This window comes from Empidonax traillii, unplaced genomic scaffold (assembly GCF_003031625.1).
Source record: "Empidonax traillii isolate 1590-97213 ecotype Southwest subspecies unplaced genomic scaffold, ASM303162v1 scaffold910:size426884, whole genome shotgun sequence".
NCBI lineage: Eukaryota > Metazoa > Chordata > Aves > Passeriformes > Tyrannidae > Empidonax > Empidonax traillii.
The window spans coordinates 132,601-154,995 of NW_020956103.1; the positions used below are offsets into that span (position 1 = coordinate 132,601).

Here is a 22,395-nt window from a genome sequence, read left to right on the forward strand (position 1 = left end):
TAAGATTGAAAAGAATCTCAAGTCAAACCAAAATAGAGATAATTCATACAAGAACTCAGATAAAACCCAAGAAACCTTCCAGTTCCCCAGTCCTATGCAAAGTTCTCTTTCTCCTTAGTTACTATTTTCAGCTCTCAAGTCACCCTATCTTCTACATCTTGCTCACCTGCAATTTTTTCACCAGCTGGTTGCGTTTCTTTATTGTTGCCACTGTCTTCAACTTCCTGGATGACAGTTACCTCTTCCTCCTCCTCTTCCTCTTCTTCCATGTCACTATCCAAGTACCCAATCAGCAGTTCTGTGTCTGTTTCAATATCTTCCACAGCCAGGTAGAAAATATTTTCCCCTTCCTGTGGCAAACAGCAAGTACAAGCAATAAACAGTTACCTCAGAAAAAGAGAAATCCAGACACAAGTATGAGACCCTGAACTAATATCAGCCCTCAGCTATGGAAGGATTGGCTCAATTCCTCAGGCAGCACCATGCTACAACAGAATTTCTAAGTGTTCTTTCCCACCAAGGTTCCATGGATAAAGTGCATTTCCATGCTGGGATTAGGGAAATATTCCCCTGCCTCACCTGGGCTTTACCATAATGCACTATAGTTTAGACCAAAGTGAAGATGGCACTGAAGTCCTCTCCTGCCATACTCTGCTTGACAAGAACTTCAGAGTTTGAAAATGAAATATTTGAGCATTAGAAAAACAGCAAAACGTAGATAATTGACACAGCTTTAGCTCTGTCCCCTGTTGGCTGCATCAGTTCTAACACAGCTTTCAGCAGCCTGTTTACACGATGTTACCTTCTCTCCTTCTCCCTAAGATTCCCAGCCTCCTCCAGCAGGCTTTCAACCCTGCTCAGCTGTCTCCACTACCAAACGAGCAGGCACATCTGGAAAACGCACTGGAAACCCTCTGCTGGTTTAAATCAGCCCGGATCCACAAAAGGCCAAGAGATCCAGCCCACATTCTGCACGGCAGGACAAACTACATAACAATGAGCTCCAAAACCTCGGCAATGACTCAACAAGCTTCCAAACAGACACATCAACCGGCAACTTTAGTCTTTGACAATACTTAATTAAAGTAACCAAGGTTGGCACGGTGGGGGGTAAGGGGAGGAAATTTATAGCAAAACCATCTGTCTCCTAAAGTGATACTCAGAGATGCCTTTTCTTTTTGCCATATGTGAACCAACTGCTTTAGGCACTACCCAAAATGCTGCAGGAGACTCATTGTTATGCAGGGAAGACTCCCAGGTTCTACCACAAATCTTAAAGCTTATCTGATTAACATCCAGCAAAGCTGGAAGCTTCTGAAGCTTCTTTCCACTGCACCCAGCCGTATATTTTGTAACAAGCTTCCCTGAACGAGGACAAGATAATGATTTTTAATTTTTGTAATATACTAAGATTAATTCACGCTGCCAACAGGGATGTAAGCATTCCTTGAGCTGCAGAAGGTCTGGTATATATTACACAATTGTCACACAAGAGTGAAACCTCCTTAATTCAGCAGACCTGATGGAGCTGCTGCTTTCAAGGATGCACCACTTTTCTGTCCTTATCTCAACAGCAGCACTGGAAAACAAAGAAAATGATGCGTTTTTTTTTTCCTCCAGATCTATTCTGCACTCCAGATATCCATCAGCATCCCAGCCTGACTTCTGCACACAGCTACAAGTTGCTGGTTTTCATATGTCTCTGTCAAGTTGCAGAGACCTTTAATTTACTGCGGTCTAAACTCAAAACAAATCATGTACTGAAACTCTTGACGTGAGGAAAAGTAAAAGGTCTTTCTACACTCAGTCTCCACTTACACAGGATAAAACCACTGGGGTAAACCTCCAATACATCACAGTTTAGGATAACCTTATTCTAAAAGCAAGACAACCTTAGGAAGGGAAGCACATACCTATTACTGGCTTGCAAAAAGCCATTTCAAAAATTAAAAATTCTGAGAATTGAAACCAAAAAAGGAAAAGCCGTGTATCCCAGGCAGAAATAAAGTCCCCAAACTTACTCATTAAAGAATCAAAGAGCACACCTTTCCATTAAATCACGTTACACGCTTTTCGCCACACAGTAAATCAGGAGAACAGCAACCAGAACTGATTATTCAGGTTAGCACAGAGCAGGTGCATGAACCCCAACAACCAAGCTCTTATCAACACTGCTGCATCCTCACCATCTCTGCATTTTCTCCACGTGCATCTGGGGCTTATTTCACAGCTCTGTGTCTAAAAACATCCTGGCTCTTTCCCATTTGTCTACTTTTGGTTAGGAAAAAGATTAATGAGACAAGTACTAAGGACTGTCAGTGCCTGAGCGCTCTTGGTTTCAATTGCATTGAAAAGCCTTGGTGCCAGCCCTATCCAAACTCATTTGTCCTCCAGGGTTAATTTGTCTGGCTTCTCCAGCCAAACAAATGCTAACAGCCAGGTATTCAGAGCATAATTAATCAAGATACACCCACGCTGTAGTAGCTCCTCAGGGCAGCATTTTCAGTGAAACCAATGGAAGTTCTCCAGAAACCACAAAAGAATTAAGTCTCTCCCTTCTATCAAGCAGCACGTGCACGAAGCACATTAATCTACATCCACGCAAGCACAGTAAACGTAGTAAGAAATCTCTGGAATAATTTTAATAATCCCTCCATTTCCAAGAACACACCTGCAGTTGTTCCCCCTGCCCATCTGCACAGACCACTCGGGCTGTTTTCCTAACCATGTCCACTTGCAGCAGGCAACGATGGTACTTGAGGGAAATCTCCAAGTGCTGGTCATGGTGGCACCACAACTTCCCTTCAAGCAATTCCTGGTTTATTATTCAACTTTGTTTCACTGCAAGCCTCACTGATCTGCCCAGCAAATAACAAGTTCTCTTGTTATCTCACTTTTGTTCCACTCCAGGCACCTCTCCCATGCAGATTCTTGGCTATTCCATACATGCACACTTTCACATGTGCTTTGGAAGAGGGGAGGCTGAGAGGGAACGTGGGGTCACTGACAGCCCATCACACACCCAAAAGTGTCACCACCGATATGTCATCACTTCTGAAAGCTTAAAGCACAGCAGGAGGAAGCAGCACATAGTCCTTTGTTACCTGAGGGAGCGTAGGGCTTTCACATCCTTCTGAGCTTGACCAGCTGGCTCCAAACCAGCCTTCTTAATCCTTACCCAGTTTCCTTGTGCCCACAACCACTCCTTTAAAAGTTACCTGACTTCCCTCTAGCTCCAATTTCCTGGCACCAAGCCAGCTCTTCAGCCCACCTGCTGTGCCAGTTCTCCTTTGCTACCTCCCCAAACAAGCCCACTCCCGCTCCTGGTGTTTGCCAAAGTAAAACCAATATTGGCAATGTCTGGGAGGGCACAAACCACAAATCCAGGAAATGCATGGAGATGAGTTCTTGGAGGCCAAGGCAGGAGAAGGCAAAACCACAAGCACAGGAAAGGTCCTGCAGGCAGCATTAGGAAATACGTGACCAGAATAACCATGCCTTTCCAAGATGGAGAGCACTTGTTTTATTGGAAATGCAATAGTGAACACGAATGTTTCACACTGCTCCATCTTGTGAAGCTGACTTTGCACTTGCTAACACTGCCTGTGCACTTGTGATGTGCTTTCATCACTGAGAGTGCCTGACACTCCTCACGGATGACAGAGAAAGTAACAATTCATTGGTATGCAAGGACTAGGGTACCAAGTGAAACTAAGAAGTTTCTAGAAGAAAAACAGAAGTATAGTTCAACATAACGTGTAATTGAAACAGGGGAACTCATTCCCACAGAGTGCTGCAAATGACAACCATAAAAATGCAAAAATAAAGTGGGTACGTTCAGGTCAATGGCAAAGACTGGAAAATTATATTTTCGCTAATTTATCCTCAAGTACTACATGATCATCCTATCAGATAATTAGATCCTTCGATTCTCTGTTTTCTACTGAAATATTTTAAATACTGTACTTCCTTTCAAACATATTAAATTTTAAACTATAAGCCAAAAGCACGATTCTGCTTTTCACATACCTAAAGCCATACCTGAGTTAAGCCCAGAACACAAACAGGCACCTAAATAATTAGCCCTGATTCAACCAGGTGTATAGTTAGAAAACAACCACATCCAGGCAAGAGCTTAACTTGACAGTAGTGAGAAAAGTAAACTGTTGTTACAGTTGTGAGTTAACTGCTCTGGAAATTACTTTTATGTACACTGTTCACTTCAAATCAGGAGAAACGGTTCATGTAAGCGATTCAGTGCAATTTCATCACAGTGGATTAATATAAAGCTTTCAGATAATATCAGATTCTAATCAGATTCAATCAGATTCTTTCATCATATCAGTCTTATTTATGGTATTATACAAACATGAGTTCAATTCTAAAAAGAAAGACAGAACCAGGAGAGCAGTTTGCTACTTCTCTCACATCTTACAATTTTATTGCAAGAAATAAAGGCCAAAGAAAAGATCACATTAGTAAATCAGTAACAGGAGGCAAATGGTAGGAATCCACCAAATCTACCTGGATGGCTGCCAGGTTCTTCTGCTCCTGGGACGGAGCCTCGTGGACAAAGCGCAGCCAGTTGGAATGGCGCGGATTGCTCGCATCCAGGATATAAAGGACCTCGCCTTTGCTCCCACGAACCTGCAACGTTACACACACACACACGCAAAAAAAAAGAAGTAAATTTAGAACTGTTTACCAAACACCATTATAAAGCACTAAGGCATGCTCATGTTCAGCAAATGAATTTTGCATTCAACAGGTAGCACAGCTGAGGTGCACATTCACCTTTTCCTCTAAACAGATTTGTTCACCTCAGAATAGGGGGGCAACTCAAATTCAGCAACTTTATCCTACACTTTCCTTTAGTAAAGTCTGAAAGCTTCATCACTGCTGTTCAGGTTATTTTTTCTTCTCTCCTTGTTCCTTCAAGTCCTCTTTTCCTTTAGGATCTTGCCAGAAACCAATACAACCTGAGAGGTTCCTTTAGCAAGGGCAAAAATCCAGCTTGCCCTTGGATGGAGATCTTTCTTCAGATCAAGGATTAATATTTATTCATTTTATGTATCCTGGTTTAGAGCTCACTTGAATATCTTTCACATATGCATCACTAAATGAATTTTAATTATGTAGCCTCAATGAACATCAGTCAGTCCAAAACTGTGCTTGGCTGAAATTTTATCAGAATAGGAGATAATTTCAGTAAACAAATTAGTATCCTACAAAGGTGAAGGGCTGTAAATTGTTCACTAGAGGACATGTTCAGGTGTCAGGTTTTGCCCACTAAGTGAAAAAGCCACTTAAAAAAAAAAAAAAAAAAGAATTGTGCACAAAAGATACAGACGTGGATGACTCCAGAGCTTTTGGCTACAATTACAGATCCATATAATTTCTATGACTGTAACAAAGTTCCAGCTTACACTGAAAAAATTAAGATAATAGAAATAAAAACTTAATACTAACCAAGTCATTCTTCACTCTCGAAACACAAAGACATACTGCTGAAAATATACATTTGTCACTGCCAAAAAAAATTGTTTGTTTAATTTTAAATAATAAATCACTTAAATCTCCACTGATACAGATGATAAAGAGCCATGGAAAAAGGTCATATAGCCACACTACTATTCCATGTGATTTATTTATATAATGAATATATTTTCCTTTTCATCTGTCAACAAGAAGTATCCAGTGCAGGTATTTCCTAGGAGCCAGGGAATTCAGCTATGTAGGATCAAAATTAGATTGTCTTCATGGCCTTTGTTTTCAAATTGCTCACATTCTTGCTATATTTGTTTCTAATAGATGCAATATCATATTCCTTCAGTATGACCGCTTCAATTACCTCAACATGGAGGATATCATCAGGAAGGAAAAACTATATTCCCTTACAATAATAGCTGGTGACAGCATGTTGTTCTCAGATTTAAAGAGAACCAAAAACCCTACTGTAGTTTCTGCAAACAAATAAGCCTTCCAAATTTATGACTCTTCTTCCAAAGGAAAATACCATACCTTCAAAAGGACACATCGTGGAGAAGTGCCAGCATTTCCAACTTTGAAAGCTCTTTGACTTCCAAACACATAGATTACTCACCATGGAAAGTGCCAAATGTACATACTGCAGTGCACCTGGGAACAATATTATCTAACACTAAGCACTGCAATAGGTTTTCCAGAGAAGTCATGGATGCCCCATTCCTGGAACTGTTCAAGGCCACATTGGATGGGGGGCCCATGAGCAACCTGATTTTGTGAGTGGCGTCTCAGGCCGTGGCAAAGGGGTTGGAACAAGATGACCTTTAAGGTCCCTTCCAACCCAATCCATTCTGTAAGACTGTAACAATCATCCAGTTCCAGCCAGGAAACCCGTGACAACGGTGACCACTGCTGATGAGCATCACTGAGCAGGTCAAGTGAAGCCAATGGCTTTGTGATTTGGCTACCAAAGCAGGGGTTATAGAAGCCCACCACAGAGGCCCTATAAAGTCTTCCATTAGATCTTGAGCTGGAAAGAGAAGCAATTCAGGTTCCATTGTAAAAACCCTACGTTACAGTATCTACCTTTTCACCAGTTCTTCATTTGCTTGATCCTTGAATTACGTAAGAATAACTTAATATTCATTTCACTGATACACAGTGATCTCAGTTATGCCTTCTCAGTCCCTGCCAATCCATAAAGAGATGTAAAACACAAAGCCAAGCCTTAGCACATAAGGAAACTATTGAAAAAAGAACACAGTAAATCCCTTAAAAACATTCTATATTTTCTACTGCTTTTTTCACCTCATAAAGAAATAATGCTGCATTAAATACACAGATGGGACGACGAAAAGTCAAGAAAAAGAGTAAGAACTCTGTACTTAACATGGACTACTCTGGTGACATTTACCACTCCCTTTCTGGCTGCATGGATAGCGAGTTTCCTAAATGAACAACTGGCCTTTGAATACCATGGCAGTGAATCCCAAACTTCATATTTAAAACACCTAAAATGCACACAGATATCCAAAGCATGCACCAGACACGAGAGCCCCTCAAATGGAGATGCCTGGGAATTATCTTCCTGAAAACCAACACAAAGGTGCCACTGAACCAACTCAGTCAAACGTCTCCACAGTAAGATGAATTCAGCCAATTAACAAACACCATACGTGAAATTATCCCCACATTTCCAAGACACATCCCAGGTTGTCGCCTGTGCTACTCCAAAATTGCTCACGAGTGCAATTGCAAACGCTCTGCCGTGCACACCTGGCAAGGGAAGAGGGGAAAAACAAAACCTCCCTGCAAGTAAGCAGATGGTTATCTTCGCTGAGGGCAGTAAACACGCTGCCTGCTTTCTGGAAACCATTTTCTAAACATTTAAAAATAGAAAAAAAAAATCTATGTTCATCAAACAATCATGTAAAGAAACGTACTGTGTTATGAATTGCCTTTTTTTTTTTATGAGCTGCAAACGTGGTTTTTATGGTTACAGAATAAAACAGGTAGATGCAATACTTCTGCATCCTCAGTTTCAGACCCCCATCACAGAGCTCACTGCAGAGTACAAACTCACATTTTAACGTTGCTGGAAAAGCGTTAAAACAGCGCTTGCAAAAGAAACCTGAGGCAGCAACTGGTGATTTCCTTACTCACTGAGTCCTGGGACATAGACAAAATGTGACATTTTCCTTCTGCCAAAATACACAGTTTTTCACGTTAACGAAGCTCCTCCTGGTGCAAGACATGAGCTGACCTCGTCAGAGACAGAAGGCAAAGAACGTTCACTCCTCCACTCCTGTTTCCATAAGCAGGGATGAACTTCACATTCACTGGAATGACCCCCAGATATCTCCTGGAGGAGATAGTGTGTGATCTTCTAGAACAAGCTCAGAGTAGAACATGGAACACCTCAGCATTTCCACAGGTGCTTCCTACATCTTACATCAGTTATAAATCCCATAACTGAGGATGGGAGGCTAAGCCTCAGTCACTTTTGGAAACAGATTCTTCTCATCCCCAAAACCAGAAGATTATTAGGGTGCCGTTACAAAAGTTACTAAAATTAATACAAAGTCATACATTTAACACGGATAAAGATGACTAAAACAAGTTTTAATGGGAATTTAGCTAAATAAACAAACTGATAACATTAATAACTACTTTGGACACCTATCTATGCCAGTGGGGATTCATTTAAAAAAATTGAAAATCTAGGATGCAAAACTTGCAGCTGACTTGTGTAAAAGTCTAGATCGTTTGCCTAAGAAATGAGAAAAACAAAAGCCTTTCTGAAAATTCAATAAAGATTCACCCCAAACCATTAAGAGCCAACAATTTTTAAACGTAAATACTATATGAGGAACAATGACTGGGAAAGTAGTCTTCATACAGAAAAAACGAAGACTACATTGCTAAGAACTAGATTTATATTATTACATTCATCTTGAGGGCAAACACAGAATTCATCAAATCGAGATTTATTTTATCACGAAACTCTGGGCATAATTTGACTTCATGTCTTGTATGCAAATGCCTTTGTGTGCCAGAACCACATTTAACAGGCAAGATATCAAAGAAATAGGAAAAAAAGAAAAATTTCACCAAAATACACCAAGCTTAAAGTGCTTGACTTCTCATACCTCAACCCTAAACACTAGAGCTCTGATGTAAAACTGCCAAGAGCTGATGTTCTGTTGCCTTCACCGGTTTCCAGGCAGGCTTATTTAACCAAACCCAACTGTCACCGCACAAGTGGTGAGAGTTAAGCAGTAGAAACATTAGATCATTTCATTTTCTTACCCAAACACAAACATTCAGTGCCATTGAAAGACTGATTTCTGATCAGTCTTGGTTTTAACGCAACAATGAAGAAAACATGATCTTGGCAGACAGACAGAAACCAAACCTGAAATATGTAACATTCAGCATTACATGGCATATTATGTTCCATCCAACCCTGACCAACATTTCTTCATGGTATGTCAGAGTATTTGAAGAAGGACTAAGTCTTTCCAGTCCTGCCTGTTTCAACATTTGCCAAAGTCATCACCAGAAGTATATGCCTGCCATAATCCAACAGCAGTGGAATGAATGCCACTTTCCTGCTTGGGGACAATAATCTTTCCTTTGCAAAGGGACATCTGAGCCTCCAGAGCCAAAACTTCTGTCAACTTTTAATACCTAAAGATTATTTCCCTCTTGCCTTTAAGCACTTGTTGTTCCAGCAAACACGCATCGTTTAAAACTGCTCTGCCAGATGTACTAATAGAGACACACACAAAGCAGTATTTGACCAAGGTGTTAGTGGGATGATAAGAGCAAGAACAAAACTCTCAGCTCATCACCTGCAACTGGCACAAGCAGTCTGAGAGACAACACAGGAGCTGGGGGATAACACAGAGGTGTTTTCTTAACAGTAAGAAAGAAAAAGCACAAAGGCATTTTCTTGGCTTTTTATCACTCCTAACTATATGGTTACCACAAATTTGGGGGTTTTCCCTTTCACACGGAAACATTTCAGCCTGTAGCTCTTTACAAAGACAACAGGTAAGATCAAGGATGCTTCCCACCCACCCCACTCCTCTGGAATCTGTTGAATAAGCAAACATAAACCCTTGATTTCTTCAAAACGACGCCAGCTACAGGCAGAGCAGTGGCACCCAGCTAGATTTATTTTATAGACAAACTCCCTCATCTTCAGAACTTTATTTAACAAAATCGCTGGGCTCAATAAAGTTTTGGGGTCCCATGTTTTCCCAAAGACCACAAGAAAACACAGCGTGTGCAATTCTGTCTCAACGTGATGTCTTAAAGATGCCAGCTCACAATGCTGGTCCCAGAGAGAAAGGAACAGCTTGATCAAAACAGACCACATCACAGAGCACTACTCTGGACAACTAGAAATGCATGTGGGAAACTTCCTCACAGACACATACTCCACAAAACTGAAGCCTAAGATCCCAGGCATCACCCCCCTAGAAAAGAATTGTTGCACGAATGCTGAATTTTTTACTTGGCTTACAAAAAGCCTCTCCTGCTCAGCCTTCTCTCTAAAGGTGCCCTCTCTGAAAACACATTTTTTTGAATGCCAACAGACTGTGAAGTCAGGCTTTAGTGTGCCTTCATCCAATAGCCTTCAAATTAATTATTTTTAATACCTTTGCTACAGCTGACTACACACAAACTTGGCCAGTTTCTGTGCGTGCCTCCCACAGGCTCTGGAATAACCATCTACTTGGACTGCTCAACATCTTACTTTCTGCATTCCTGGTCTCAATTTTCAACTTAAGACTACTCCCAGCATGACTTAAATTATATTCTAAGGCTCACGTTCAGACCAACCTCAGTAAACATGAACAACTTGGGCTAAAATATTATTCAGGAAGTCATAAAATTTGGTATGCAGGAATCTTTTCAAGGCTCTCAAAACTAGGTTACAGTAAGATATTATGAAATGACTTTAGAACAGCTCATAAAAAGCTCATTTTCTGGTTTGCTGTCGATGGGGTCATATTAGTGTCATCAGTAAATACATGTATTTACCTTTTAGTTTATGTCTCACAGAAACAGATAAATCTCATTTAAAGCACCAGCAATGAGGAATCTGGAAAACCATACAGCTTTCCAACAAACTCCTCACTGCTGTAATCCATCCACCATCTTCTGCAGAGCTTGCTCTAGCTCAAGTATTTTACTGATTTAATATAAACTGCAGAGGCATCAGTAGGGCACATCAGCATGTTCCGTCCTCAGCAAACATCTGTAATAAAACCACCATGTGGTGGGGTTTTTTTTCAGCTGAGAACAAACAAGGTGAAAACAGCTGCTCTGGGTACATAACCAAAGGGGAACAAACTGTCCACATCCCTTCTCCTCCTCTACTCAGAAAGGGTATTTTGGGCAGACCTCTACATTAAAACAGACAAAACAAAGGGGGAAAACAGGGATTCAGAGACTGGAGTTAACACTCATGCAGGAATATTTTGCCACTCAGTTTGCGTTTAATGAGAGGGGCTTTCAGCATTCTCCCACTGCTCATGGTTCCAGTGACCAGAATCTGTTTATAGCTCTGCCAAGGTTGTACCAATACTGTGCCCTCTTTATAAGCTGCTCAGAGATGTTAATGCTAGAGATTTCTCAAATAAATATGTATTTTGTGGTAAATGCACTGAGAGGGCTTCAAGCCAGATGTCAAACGTAAGCTTTTTTTGTACAGTGCCACACGACATAAAAATAACAGCCATTCTTCCACCTCCAACCACAGAAAGGTGAAAGTGTAAGAAATGAGTCCCCCCCTCAGTGTAAAAGGGGACTAAATATGTATTCTATAGAAACTGCTCGGCTGGGGAAGAAAAAAGAAAAGAAATTCAGCTCAAAGAACTACAGCAGAAAAAGAAAGATTACAAAGACACGACAGAAGCACCAAAAAGGTGTTTATAACAAGTTGGAAACATTATTTCGTGTATTTTTTAGTTAGTGGAATCTCCTCCAGTGGCAAACTCAGATTATCACTTCAGGCAAACAGGCACAACATGAACTGGGATAGGTCATGGACCTCACTACAGCAACTACTGCATAAAATCCTGTTCCTGACTAACATGTATAAAAAAGTACAGAAGAGCCCTGAAACCCATTATCTCCCAACTACTCATTGCATTAGAAGTTGCCACAATGTAAGAACTTCATTCATACAAGGTGCCAAACCCCAGCACCAGCGTCATACCAGGAAATGGTTTATAATAGTTGAAGGAAGCCATGAGCTGACACCTGCTGATCAGCATAAATCAGGATCTCAGTAACTTACAGCTTCCTCTGTTGAAATTATTGTATGTTTTTAATTATTTTCCACATTTTTTAATAATTTTTCCACACTTCATTAATTAGAAACTATCACTTGCTATTTCTTTATAAAGAAGTCAGTACCCCTCAACCCAAAAGAGTATAATTGAAAAGCACAAAATCTCACACCAATATCTTTAGGCTGGGGTTGGGGGGAAGAAAAAAAAGTATTTGTCACAGTAAAATTTAATTCTGAGAACCCTTTTTGCCAAGGGTGATGATGTCACTCTACTCACCTCCCACATGAGCCTGCAGTCCGTGTTCTCATCCAGTTCCTGCGGCATTCGCTTCTCCCCTGCAAAGGGGCCAAATTTTTCACCCTAAGGAATAATAATAAAATAAAAAGGATCAGTAGGGGACAAGAAGAAAAAGGTAAGTGAGCTACCAAACTCCAGCAGAGGAATAATTTTTAGCTTCACACAGATATGTACAGTTTTCCTTTGTTGTCCTACTATATGCCAAGAAGGTGCACATCCTTGAGGGCTCAAGTTGGAGCTCATTCCCATTCTTTCCACAGCTTGGAGAATCTCCTAAAACCACACCTTTCCTCTACGTGCTTATTCTCCCATGGGGAAGCAGCATTTTTCTTTATCTCGAAGAAAGCTGAAATGCCCAAGTCAAATTTCTTACATTTCTCACAAAATTTTCAGGAAGCACCTTGCGACAGACATCCAACCAAAACACCGTATTTGGCAAGCACCAAGTTTACATTAGATTTATTCCTGAGATTATTTGCAGCGCTGCTTTTTGAAGTGCCCCAAACCAAAACACTGAATAACTGAGGTCTGATCGCACAGAGAGATTCCTTTGAAAATGCAGGGAGTATGCACGTGTCTATGAATTAATTCAAGCCTCCATAAACAAAATTAAAATGTTATAGCACCTGCTAGTCACAACACTGGTTGTGAAGGCATCCATTGATACGTTCTTCCAAAAGTACTTGGTACTGGAGTTTTTTCCTTCACAGACATTACAGTACACACGCTGCCTTGTCCTTATTTGCAGTGACAAGCCCTACAACCTGGAATCCAGGATGCCATGTTCCCTTAGGCATATTCTGATCCAAAAGCTCTATACACTTCTAAGCATTAGAAATTATTACTATATATTAAAAAGCAACTTCAGTGTTTCTTTTAAAAAAAAATTTGTTTAATAAAAGTATTGATCTTGTCCACAGATCCCTTCCCCCAGGCACATTCCACATTTCCAGAAACAGCCTGCTATATGTTTTCTCTCCTGGTTAGATTTTACAGACTGCCTACAGGTAGAGCAAAGAGAAAAAAGGGGCATGGAGAAGTTCCAGGTTCATTCCTCTTGGAAACAACACATCAAATTAAAAAAAAAAAAAAAAAACCAAAACACTCGTATTTAAAATTAAACCTGAAGAGGTAATAATGAAGGAAAATAAAATTGGCAGAACAAGGCAAAAGAACTGAGGGGCAGTATTTTAAATATGCACAAAGACTTCATTGCAAAGAGCAGCAAAGCAGAGGGTGAAAAAAACCAAGAAGAGCACAAGACAGCAGCTGGAGCCCAGAGCGGCGATGGAGACACAGACTGGGCAGTGGCAGCAAGAACTGGTACTATGGGGCTTCGTGTCCTTTCTTCTCACTGATCTCCAAACCACCCTCCACTGTTTTGCTAATAAATGATGTCAGAGTTCCTCCCTTGCCAGCTTTCCAAATCCTGGGATTTAATACCCAAACTGAAACTTCCGCCTTCTCTGACCTCATGGGCGATGAAGGTGAAAACAGGTCAATACAGGTCTGTGTGTACAGCACCAACAGTGTTAATTTTACCCGTCCCTGAACCCACAGCACCCCTGGGATGAACCACAGCAGCAGTTCAAGAACAGGGAACACCACACTTCATTCCCATCCCAGCCACTCCAAACCAAGAAATCTCTACTGCAATACGTTTAAGACCTTCCAGAAGCTCAAAACCATAGCAAAAGGCATCATGTCCACCTCTGAATGCAGAGTAAATGTAACTCGAGCAGCAGGTGATTCAGATTTCTAAGCACTTTTTATGGCTTCTCAAATTTAGAGGGAAAACAAAACCTGATGTCTTGGAACACAAAGGTCCATGGGGAAAAGTGCAATTATTCATTTAGCCTTTTAGACCATTTTCTTCATACATATTTATATATACACACATTATTCCTAGTTAATAAACATGTTGTCATATGCCAATATACATTAACCAAAAACATACCTAAGACTCCAACTTGCTTTCTGATCAATACAAGTGAGGAACACAACTCAGTCTCAAGTCAGCCACAGAAATGATTCAATATATGATTCCAATGCTGAAAAAGCTATTTTCAGCAGTTGCTTTCTAGAAAGCAGCAGTGACCAATGTTCCAGAGGCAGCAGAACAATCAGAATTCAACGGCTCTCTGGTGGTTAGACCAAGAGCCTCGTAAAACTGGTGGCTCTGGAGCCAAAGGCCAGCAGTTGGAAAACAGAAGGCACACAAGAATCACACCTTTGTTAAGGTAAAAAAAAAAAAAAAAACCAAGCCACCAAAAACTTTCCACCTTTTATGCTTACAAATAAAAAAAAAAAAGAACGCCTGAAGGTGCATAAGCAGATGGCAGGCAACAGCAGTTCAGAATGCATTATTACCAAAACTTGGCTAATAGCAGGATTTTCAGAGGCCTACTTAGCACTCGGAGAGGTGGTACTGCAATTTCTGATTACAGCATCATCTGAAACGTGTTTGACTTTCAGTTCAGACAACTGCAGTTGTGTGACAGCAATGGAGAGAAAAAGGTACACGCAGCACCACAGGTTTCACTTCACAATTAAGTGTCACATTCAACACCTCTTCCCAATCCCAACCCTCCACAGAATTTAGTGGCTATACGCTACTCTGTATCAGAGCCACCAAGTGTAGCACTTGTGCCTCATTACTGGACAGGAGCACGTGTTGAGAGAGCTTCAAATGTGCTTTTTCTTTCCACGGAAAAGAGTAACACACAGCCTGGCTGTGTTAGTTATACATCCACTCTTCTCCCAACAGCCATGCCTCAGGTCTCCAACCAATTTGAGGAATATCTGTTTTCACCACTGCTCACAACTCAAGAGCTGGTTCCTCGGCCCATCAAAGCCCAAAGTCTGCCTGGTCAGGGCTTTGCACGCCCCAACTGCCTGTGCTCCCAGCACAGAGGATTCACTGGCAAAGGACAAAGCCTGTAACAAACACGGTCACCAGACACTCCTAATACAAACAGATCTGCCTCTGCTTTTACCTTCTGCATTCTACCCGCCATACATATCACACTCGCAACACTGCAGTATTTCTAGGATGCCCAGGCAGAGCTGTGCAGGCAGAACTCTGACCACACATACTGTGCCGGTACAGAGTTCTAAAGTGATGTGGAGTAATTCATGTAAGAAAATGCTCTGTTTGTCATTGCATGCGCCTCTTATTGATTCAACTGACAACAGTGTAAAGGAAGGAGGCTCAGCCCCTGACCTCTGAACTGACACTTGCAATTGATATTTTGTATATGCTTGACAGATGTATGCTGTATATGGGGGGGATGCTGATTTCCACGAGTTTCACTCTGTTTTAGAGTCCAGGGATTAACAGATGCTCATAGTGTACAACCTTCCCGTGTGAATCCCCAAAGCTTTCAAATGAAAGTTCAGAACTGCAGTTTTAAAAATTTAAGCCAAATATCATAAAAATGTTCCCCTTCCATTCCCCCTTAACACTCAGGGACACCTTAAAAATAAAGAGACCTCCACCCCATGGAGTCTAAGTCTTACTGATGAAACCACTGAAAAATTAGGCAAAGGAATCAGAGCCAAAACCAGGACAAAGATGGAAAGCAAAATATGCAAAATACATAAAAGTGTACGCTACTGCAGGGCTTACAGCTTTGGGTATGCCTTGATGTGTCCTGACAAGCCACCTGGACACTTGCGGTTGGGATTTCAGGTGACCACGATCACCTCAATTACGAGGTGTGAGGTGGCATCACCTGGGTGGGGCACGAGAGACCAGCGGCTCAGCTAAACCACGTCGTTCACAAGCCCGGGTTGAATTCTCCCGAAACGAGGAATTAAATCATCCCCAGGGCTCTAAGAGCCGTGAGGGGCGAGGGGACGGGCGGGCACCCCCTCAGAGCGCAGACCGTGAGGGAGGCGGTGCCGCCCGGGGGAGCTCTGCCCTCACAACTCCGCCAGAAACACAACTAAGTTTAAAACAGAAAAAAAAAAAAAAAAAAAAAAGAAACAAAAATCCTCAGAGCAAACCCTCCGCCGGCCCCCGCGCCCTTTCTCGCCCGAGGGGGAGCGCCCCGGGAGGCTCCTCGTACCGGGGAGGGGGGAAAAGGCGGGCGGTGCCTGCCGTGAGGAGACGGAGCCCGGGCGGGCACGGCGCGGCTGAGGCGAAGTTTGGAGCGGGGCAGAGGGGCGGGGGAAGCCGCCCCGCTCCCCGGTGATACGTGGCAGCCGCTCCCCGCCGGGCCGGGCCAGGCCAGGCCGTTCCCCCGCCATCACCCACCTTCTTCACTCTGCGGGCCGTGTAGAGCCCCATCCCGTCCTGCACCCGGGACGACTTCAGGGCGAACCTATCCGGCACGTACATGCCCAGCATTTTTGCACCGAACTCGGGCCCCCGCCGCCTGCTTACGGGGGAGGAGGATTCCCAGGGACTTCCATCCCACCGGGAGAAGCACGCGAGAGAGCGCAAGCGGGGCAGGCGGCAGGAAGAGGGGCTGGATGCGGGAGCTCTCCCGGCTCCTGAGGGGAGGGGAGGGGCCAGCGCGCGGGACGGGACGGGGCGGGGCGGGGCGGCCGTAGGGGGCGCGCGCGCCCGGCGGGGCAGTGGCGGGAACGGCGTGTCCGGCTCGGATTTACCCTCAGGGGTTTTGTTTTTTGTTTGGGCTTTTTTTTTTTGTTTGGGTTTTTTTTTTTTTTGTATTGCAGAAACGGGTGAACCCAGGCTCGCCTCCGCAAACCGCTTAATCCCTTCGCTTTCGGGGACTGTCTCTGAGGGGACTCAAGATGGAATGGCAGACACTGAGCAACCCTCTAAAGAACGCGAGCATCACCATTTTTTTTTCCTCTAAAAGTTAACGTCCTATATGTATTCTCACAACGCAGCTGTCTTACAACAACTTAGTTTCTGGCTAAAACCGCACACACAAGGTAGTTGAACAGAGAGGAAAGTTTCACTCCAGCAGGTTGCTAATACCGCACACCAGCGCTCTATGAACACTTCTGTGAAATAAAACTACAATATCCAACACTGACCTTTCTCTAGAAAGCTGATTACTTTGGGCTGGGATTTCAGTCCACCTCATACGCATACTGTTGTTCTCCAAACTGAAGTAGCATCATAGCCGAAAAGGTTACATCTGATTATACAGTCAAAACTGCAAAGTATGGAGACACATGAGGCAAGCATGAGGAAAAGGGGGAAAAACTCTATTTATAGACATATTTTAAAATTGTGCTGTTAATAATAATAATTAAGCCACGGGAGCGTAATAACCTCTTCTTTTGGTATTCTTCCAGAGACCTTAACAGATGTATAAATAGTACAAATATTAAAAGCTCCTAGTTTCCACCAAGTAGGAAGGAATGAAAAATGACTAGAATTTTATTTACCACGCTATAGTGAACAGATCATCATAAAAGTGCATGTATTGCTTTGTTATCAGTTGAATTTCTGTCAGTCCATAGGCAGACATCTAGGGAAAAATAAAATTAAAAAAACCCCACGCCTAACTGAACACAAAACTACCTTTGACTATTTTTCTGTTCCCTTAATGTTGCACACAATGATGCGATTTTGCTTTTAGCACCTACAGGGTCATAGTTTGGTATCATAAAGCTTTATAAAAAAGATCTTTATAACAGGCAATGTACATTCTGACTACCACACATGTATATACAGAAAAATGTAGGTGGTACTGCATGATATTCAATATATGGTAAATTAGATTAAGCCCTCACTTTTAGAAGAAAAACCAAAGGAAGAGAGATTCCAATGACATGGCTGAAAGAATGATTTTGGGAATGAAAACTAGACACACAGGTTTTACACCTTGATTGAGAGCCTGGACACTCACTGTTCATTTAGTAATAAAAAAAAAAAGAATAAAAATGGGGCATCTAAAGCTATATAAGTAAAAATTCTAAGATCTAAAAAACAAATAAATTGACCTGAGGGGAAATAAGTTGCCTGAGAAAACTGCTTCTGTTTTAAGAGTAAGAGCAAAATTTAACTATTCTTTTAATTAAGATCCAGCTCCAAAGCTTTCACATGCATAACTAAATACAGTTAGTATTTATGTAGACCAGAACACTTTCTTGAATGGATTCCAGTCTGTCTTAATAAATATCAGATAAAAATGTTGGCATCATTTCCCCTTTGACCTTTTCCAAAGGCTGTGAGTATTTTAAAATCATTTTACCATTTATTAAGGCCTCAGTATTTTTCTCTTACGAAAACAAAACAAAAAAAAAAAAGCTTGGGGGTCAGTCCTTCATTTTGAGCCTCAAAAGATTTCTTTTTATGTGCAGTAAAATGTAATAACACAGCACAACTTGCAATACATTTGTGCCTCTTGATTTTAAGCTCTTTAGGTACATAAGACTAATTATTTTATTTTGTAAACTTCGCCCATTATTATTCTAACAAGGAAAGCACTTACCTGTGCCTTACTGAGTTTAAAAAAATTAGAAGAGATGCTGCAGAGACTGGAAAAAAAGAGACACCAACCTTTCCTTCTGTAGCGTGCTGGGTGTTGTGACACTGATCAGATATTCACAACTGCTTGTCCACCTCTTATATTTTTTTTTTCATTTAAGTTAATCAATCATTAACCTTAAAGCTGTAACTCATTTGCAATCCAGCACAGAGAAACTGAACATTTTGACCCTCTGTTTCCATGTCGCTCCCTAGTTGCGTGTTTGGAACTACACAGAACACTAAGGAGAAACACAAGGAGCCTTAAAGTTTGAAGCCTAATGCTGTCAGGAATTATTTCCCTAACATCCTTGGAAAGAGAAAGGCATTTCCAGAAGGAAGCTCTTATGCAGCCGTGAAAGCTGCTGTGCCCCAAACGAAATTCCATGGCAGGAATCCACGTGTGGTGACAAACAAAATAATTAGAAGGGTTTTTGTGTGGAGTTGCAGCACTCATTGCAACATCACACTAAGAGCATGGTATGTTACTCCTCCACTTGAGGAACAGTTAATTAAGTGTCATACCTAATATGTCACATTCTAGGAAATGAAAAGATATAAGACCAAAATAGTCTTCAAGATTCCAGAATTAAGCATGCCAGCTGCTGAAGTATCCAGCACCTTAGAAGGAAAACATGTTCTGCAGAAAAAAAGGATGGCTTTTCAGAGCTAATCTCTTGTTTAGATGGTGTGATATCGTCTCTGCTCCACACAACATTTCCTGCACTGCAGTTTAATTGAGTTTGCAGGTGTTTTGAAAACTTCCTTCCTGAATCCATCAATCTCCTCTCCAACCCCATCCACTTGCTCTTATAACCTGGTAAGATCAGGAGCAGCTCTTTAAAAGCAATCTTTGTCTCATCTGGATTGTACCCCATTTGCAGGACATGTACAGCGTTGCCAGACTATTTCCTGTCTCATTTTGCATTCAAGCTTTCAGGAAGCAACAGTTCCAGCTTGTCTGATGGTAGAATCTGAGGGGATTGGAAGGGAACTTAAAGCTCATCCAGTTGCAATCCCGTGCCATGGGCAGGGACAGCTTCCACTAGACCAGGTCACTCAGAGCTCCATCCAACCTGGCCTTGACAAGCTGGATGTGGAACTTTAGTCCACACAACAGTGCCAGCACACGCAGACATGGTGACCCTTGCACTGCTTTTGAAGGCAAACCCAAGAAGATCAGCACACTCAAGTGAAAGATTTGGAAACAGGGGCAGCAAATGAACTCCCAGAGCTTAATAAGAGCTGTGTGGGCCTGTAAAGCCTGCCCTGCTTTGGGGACAGTGACACCATTGCCAGCAGTCATCACCAGGCTCAGGGACTAAGGACCTGGAACAAATTGTGCTGACATGGAGTCAACTTAAACCATATGTCACATTACCAACTAAAAACTCAATCTCTTATGTAAAACAATCTTCTTTGTGAAATAAATATGACAAAAACTTGCATCTACTCGGTGTCTCTCTCAGTGGGGTTTTTTTCCAGTTCTAACACTGTTTGTTTCGTCTGTATTTTCTGGTGATCTGAAAAACTTAAGCTGTTCTTTCCCTAATGCACTTTGATGTGCTGAACAAGATTCCTTTCAGAGCTATTTTTAAGGATTGCTGCTTTTTTGTGTCTTTTTTTTTTCTACACTGATTCTTTTGAAGCTTTTTGAATTCAGTAAACATTGCAACTAAAAAACTATTTCCCTACCAAATCTCTCTTCTAATCAATGCACAGTTGGCTTCTTTTTTCCAAGGTCATGCAAAGCTGTAAATTCTAAGATAAAACTGATGTCTCATTCTTTGCTTACATGTACAGAGTAGTTGCTGTCAAAATTCCCTTCTTGGAGATTTCAAGTCCTAGAAGTTGGTGCCAGGATTTCAGGATTAAAATTTTTCTCCTTCCCCTTTGAAAATACTAAAATACAGGCATTTTTATTTACATTCCCAAGCTGATGGCATGTTAAGTTTTCAGTCCTATTGGTTGAGAGGGTTCTAAACTAGGGCTTAAAGAAAAAAAGGCGAAATTTTACATGAATAATACTCTTGGGAAAAAGTACTCAAAGCAATAGTGGGTCTTAAGCTGAACCTGAGTCAAAGTTATTTTGCTGATATGAAAATATAATATGCATTCTTGTTTATACACCCAGCATGAAAGACTGCAAGATTAAAATCAACTTCACTGTTGGCTCAGCCTCAGCTGGAGAACTGGATTCATTTTGAGGCATCACATTTCTATGAGGAAAAAAAAAAAGGGGGAACAGCAAAGTTCTGACATGGTTTTGTTAAGAAAAATCCTGAGGGGTATATCTATAGGAGTTACAGGCTTTATAGACAAAGGAGGAGTGAAGACCAGATGACAACCATGGACAGAAGTCTAACAGACACTGCCTCAGAAGAATTATTGAAGACATTCAGGTGTTTAGTCCAGGGAGCAGAAAACCTCTGGATACGAAATAATAAAAAGTCTTCAAGTACATTAAAACTACCGTAAAGAAAACTGCTACTGGACACGGGGTGACCTCTGGCACACTCACATGTTCTGCTCCTATATAAAAGAGCACAGGAAAAAAACAAACCTAGGGAATCTTGCAAAGACAGAAATTAAAGCACAGAACTCCAAATACTTATTTTACAACATTTAGTGTGAGCCATTATTTTCCTCAGGAACAGCAGCTGACAGAACCACTCAGTGCAGCAGCACATGAACCGGGCCACATCCTCGCACGCTGTAAAAGTGTCTTCCCCAGCTCAGGGATATCCTATTGCAGCTTCCTAAACTGCTGTCACACACCCTGTTTTTCCTGTCAGCCCCTTCAGGATTGGCTCACCCTTTCCTTCGTTAATGGAAAGTGACTTTCCAGATGCAGCCTCTCCCTGGTGAGCTGGTTCCTTCAGTCCTCCCCGTTCCCATACCTGCCCTGTTGCACAAAGATCACACCTCCTCAGGCCCAGTTTCCATTATACCCTGCACTGCTGCTCATCATACGCTCCTTCTGGGAGCAACAGCCTTCAATTTACCCAATTCCTCTCCTACTTACTGCCGAGTCCTGAGAGGGATCTTCCTGTGACACCAGCTTTGTCCCCAAGCCAATCGCTACTCCGTGCAGCTGGTTTTATTTGTTGAGAAAACATGGAAATTGGGCTCCCTTTCAGTACCTGCTCTGTGACTAACCTTTAACTCATCGTATTTGGCAGACCAACCACACAACAAATTCCTCCTAAAGCCCTGAAAGAGCTTTAATGCCATCAAGTATTTTTCCACCATTCCTGAGCAGGACATGAAGCTGGAGCACCATGTTGGGTTTTCCTGTAGCAGGAAGACAGCTGACTACTATGAACTCACAGTGGTTTGCTAATATTACTATTATTATTATCATAGCAGATGGATGACAGCTCTCATGACTGACCTTTTACTTTCAAGTCTGCCACGTGGGGTTGGATATTCATATTTTCACTTCTCCATGAACCTCCACTACATTGGGTATCGTTAAGCTGCTTCACAGAACGTTTCTAAATCCTTGGAGAATGGCTACACACAACACAGAAGGTATTTCTCAGAACTGCCAGCTATGGAAAATCCATTCTGGCATTCTGAGCACATTTGCACAATCTCTGCTGTCTTCGCTCAGAGATTTGTCTCAGGTCACCTTTCACACAATTATTATGCTCACCGTTTTTTCCTCCCATTCTCACAAAAACAGCATTTGAGTTACCTTCTTTTCAACAGGATGCATGTCCACTACCTTGTGCCTGAACTACAAATGCAAGGCTTAAATCTCCCCGTTAACCACATTACATATGTGTTATTTTTTTTCCTGAACTGTGAGCTGGAGAAATTTAATTCCCCTGGTCAGGAAACCTGGTCCCA

The 22,395-nt window shown here is 41.9% G+C and overlaps 1 protein-coding gene across 4 annotated transcripts in view; it reads right to left on the reverse strand.

Annotated features, from left to right (window-relative positions):
* Positions 1-16,531, reverse strand: part of PRDM5 (PR/SET domain 5) — a 52,879-nt gene extending 36,348 nt beyond the window's left edge. For 3 of the 4 annotated variants that reach the window (XM_027902794.1, XM_027902793.1, XM_027902792.1), the window contains exons 1-4: positions 16,348-16,531; positions 12,069-12,152; positions 4,525-4,647; positions 167-350 (exon numbers count right to left, since the gene is read on the reverse strand). In XM_027902794.1, the coding sequence (XP_027758595.1) occupies positions 167-350; positions 4,525-4,647; positions 12,069-12,152; positions 16,348-16,440 (484 nt within the window). In that variant the 5' untranslated portion in view covers positions 16,441-16,531. Of the gene's footprint in view, positions 1-166; positions 351-4,524; positions 4,648-12,068; positions 12,153-15,823; positions 15,921-16,347 lie in introns of those variants that run through there. The other variant, XM_027902795.1, reaches the window with a different exon arrangement.
* Positions 16,532-22,395: the final 5,864 nt, after the last annotated feature.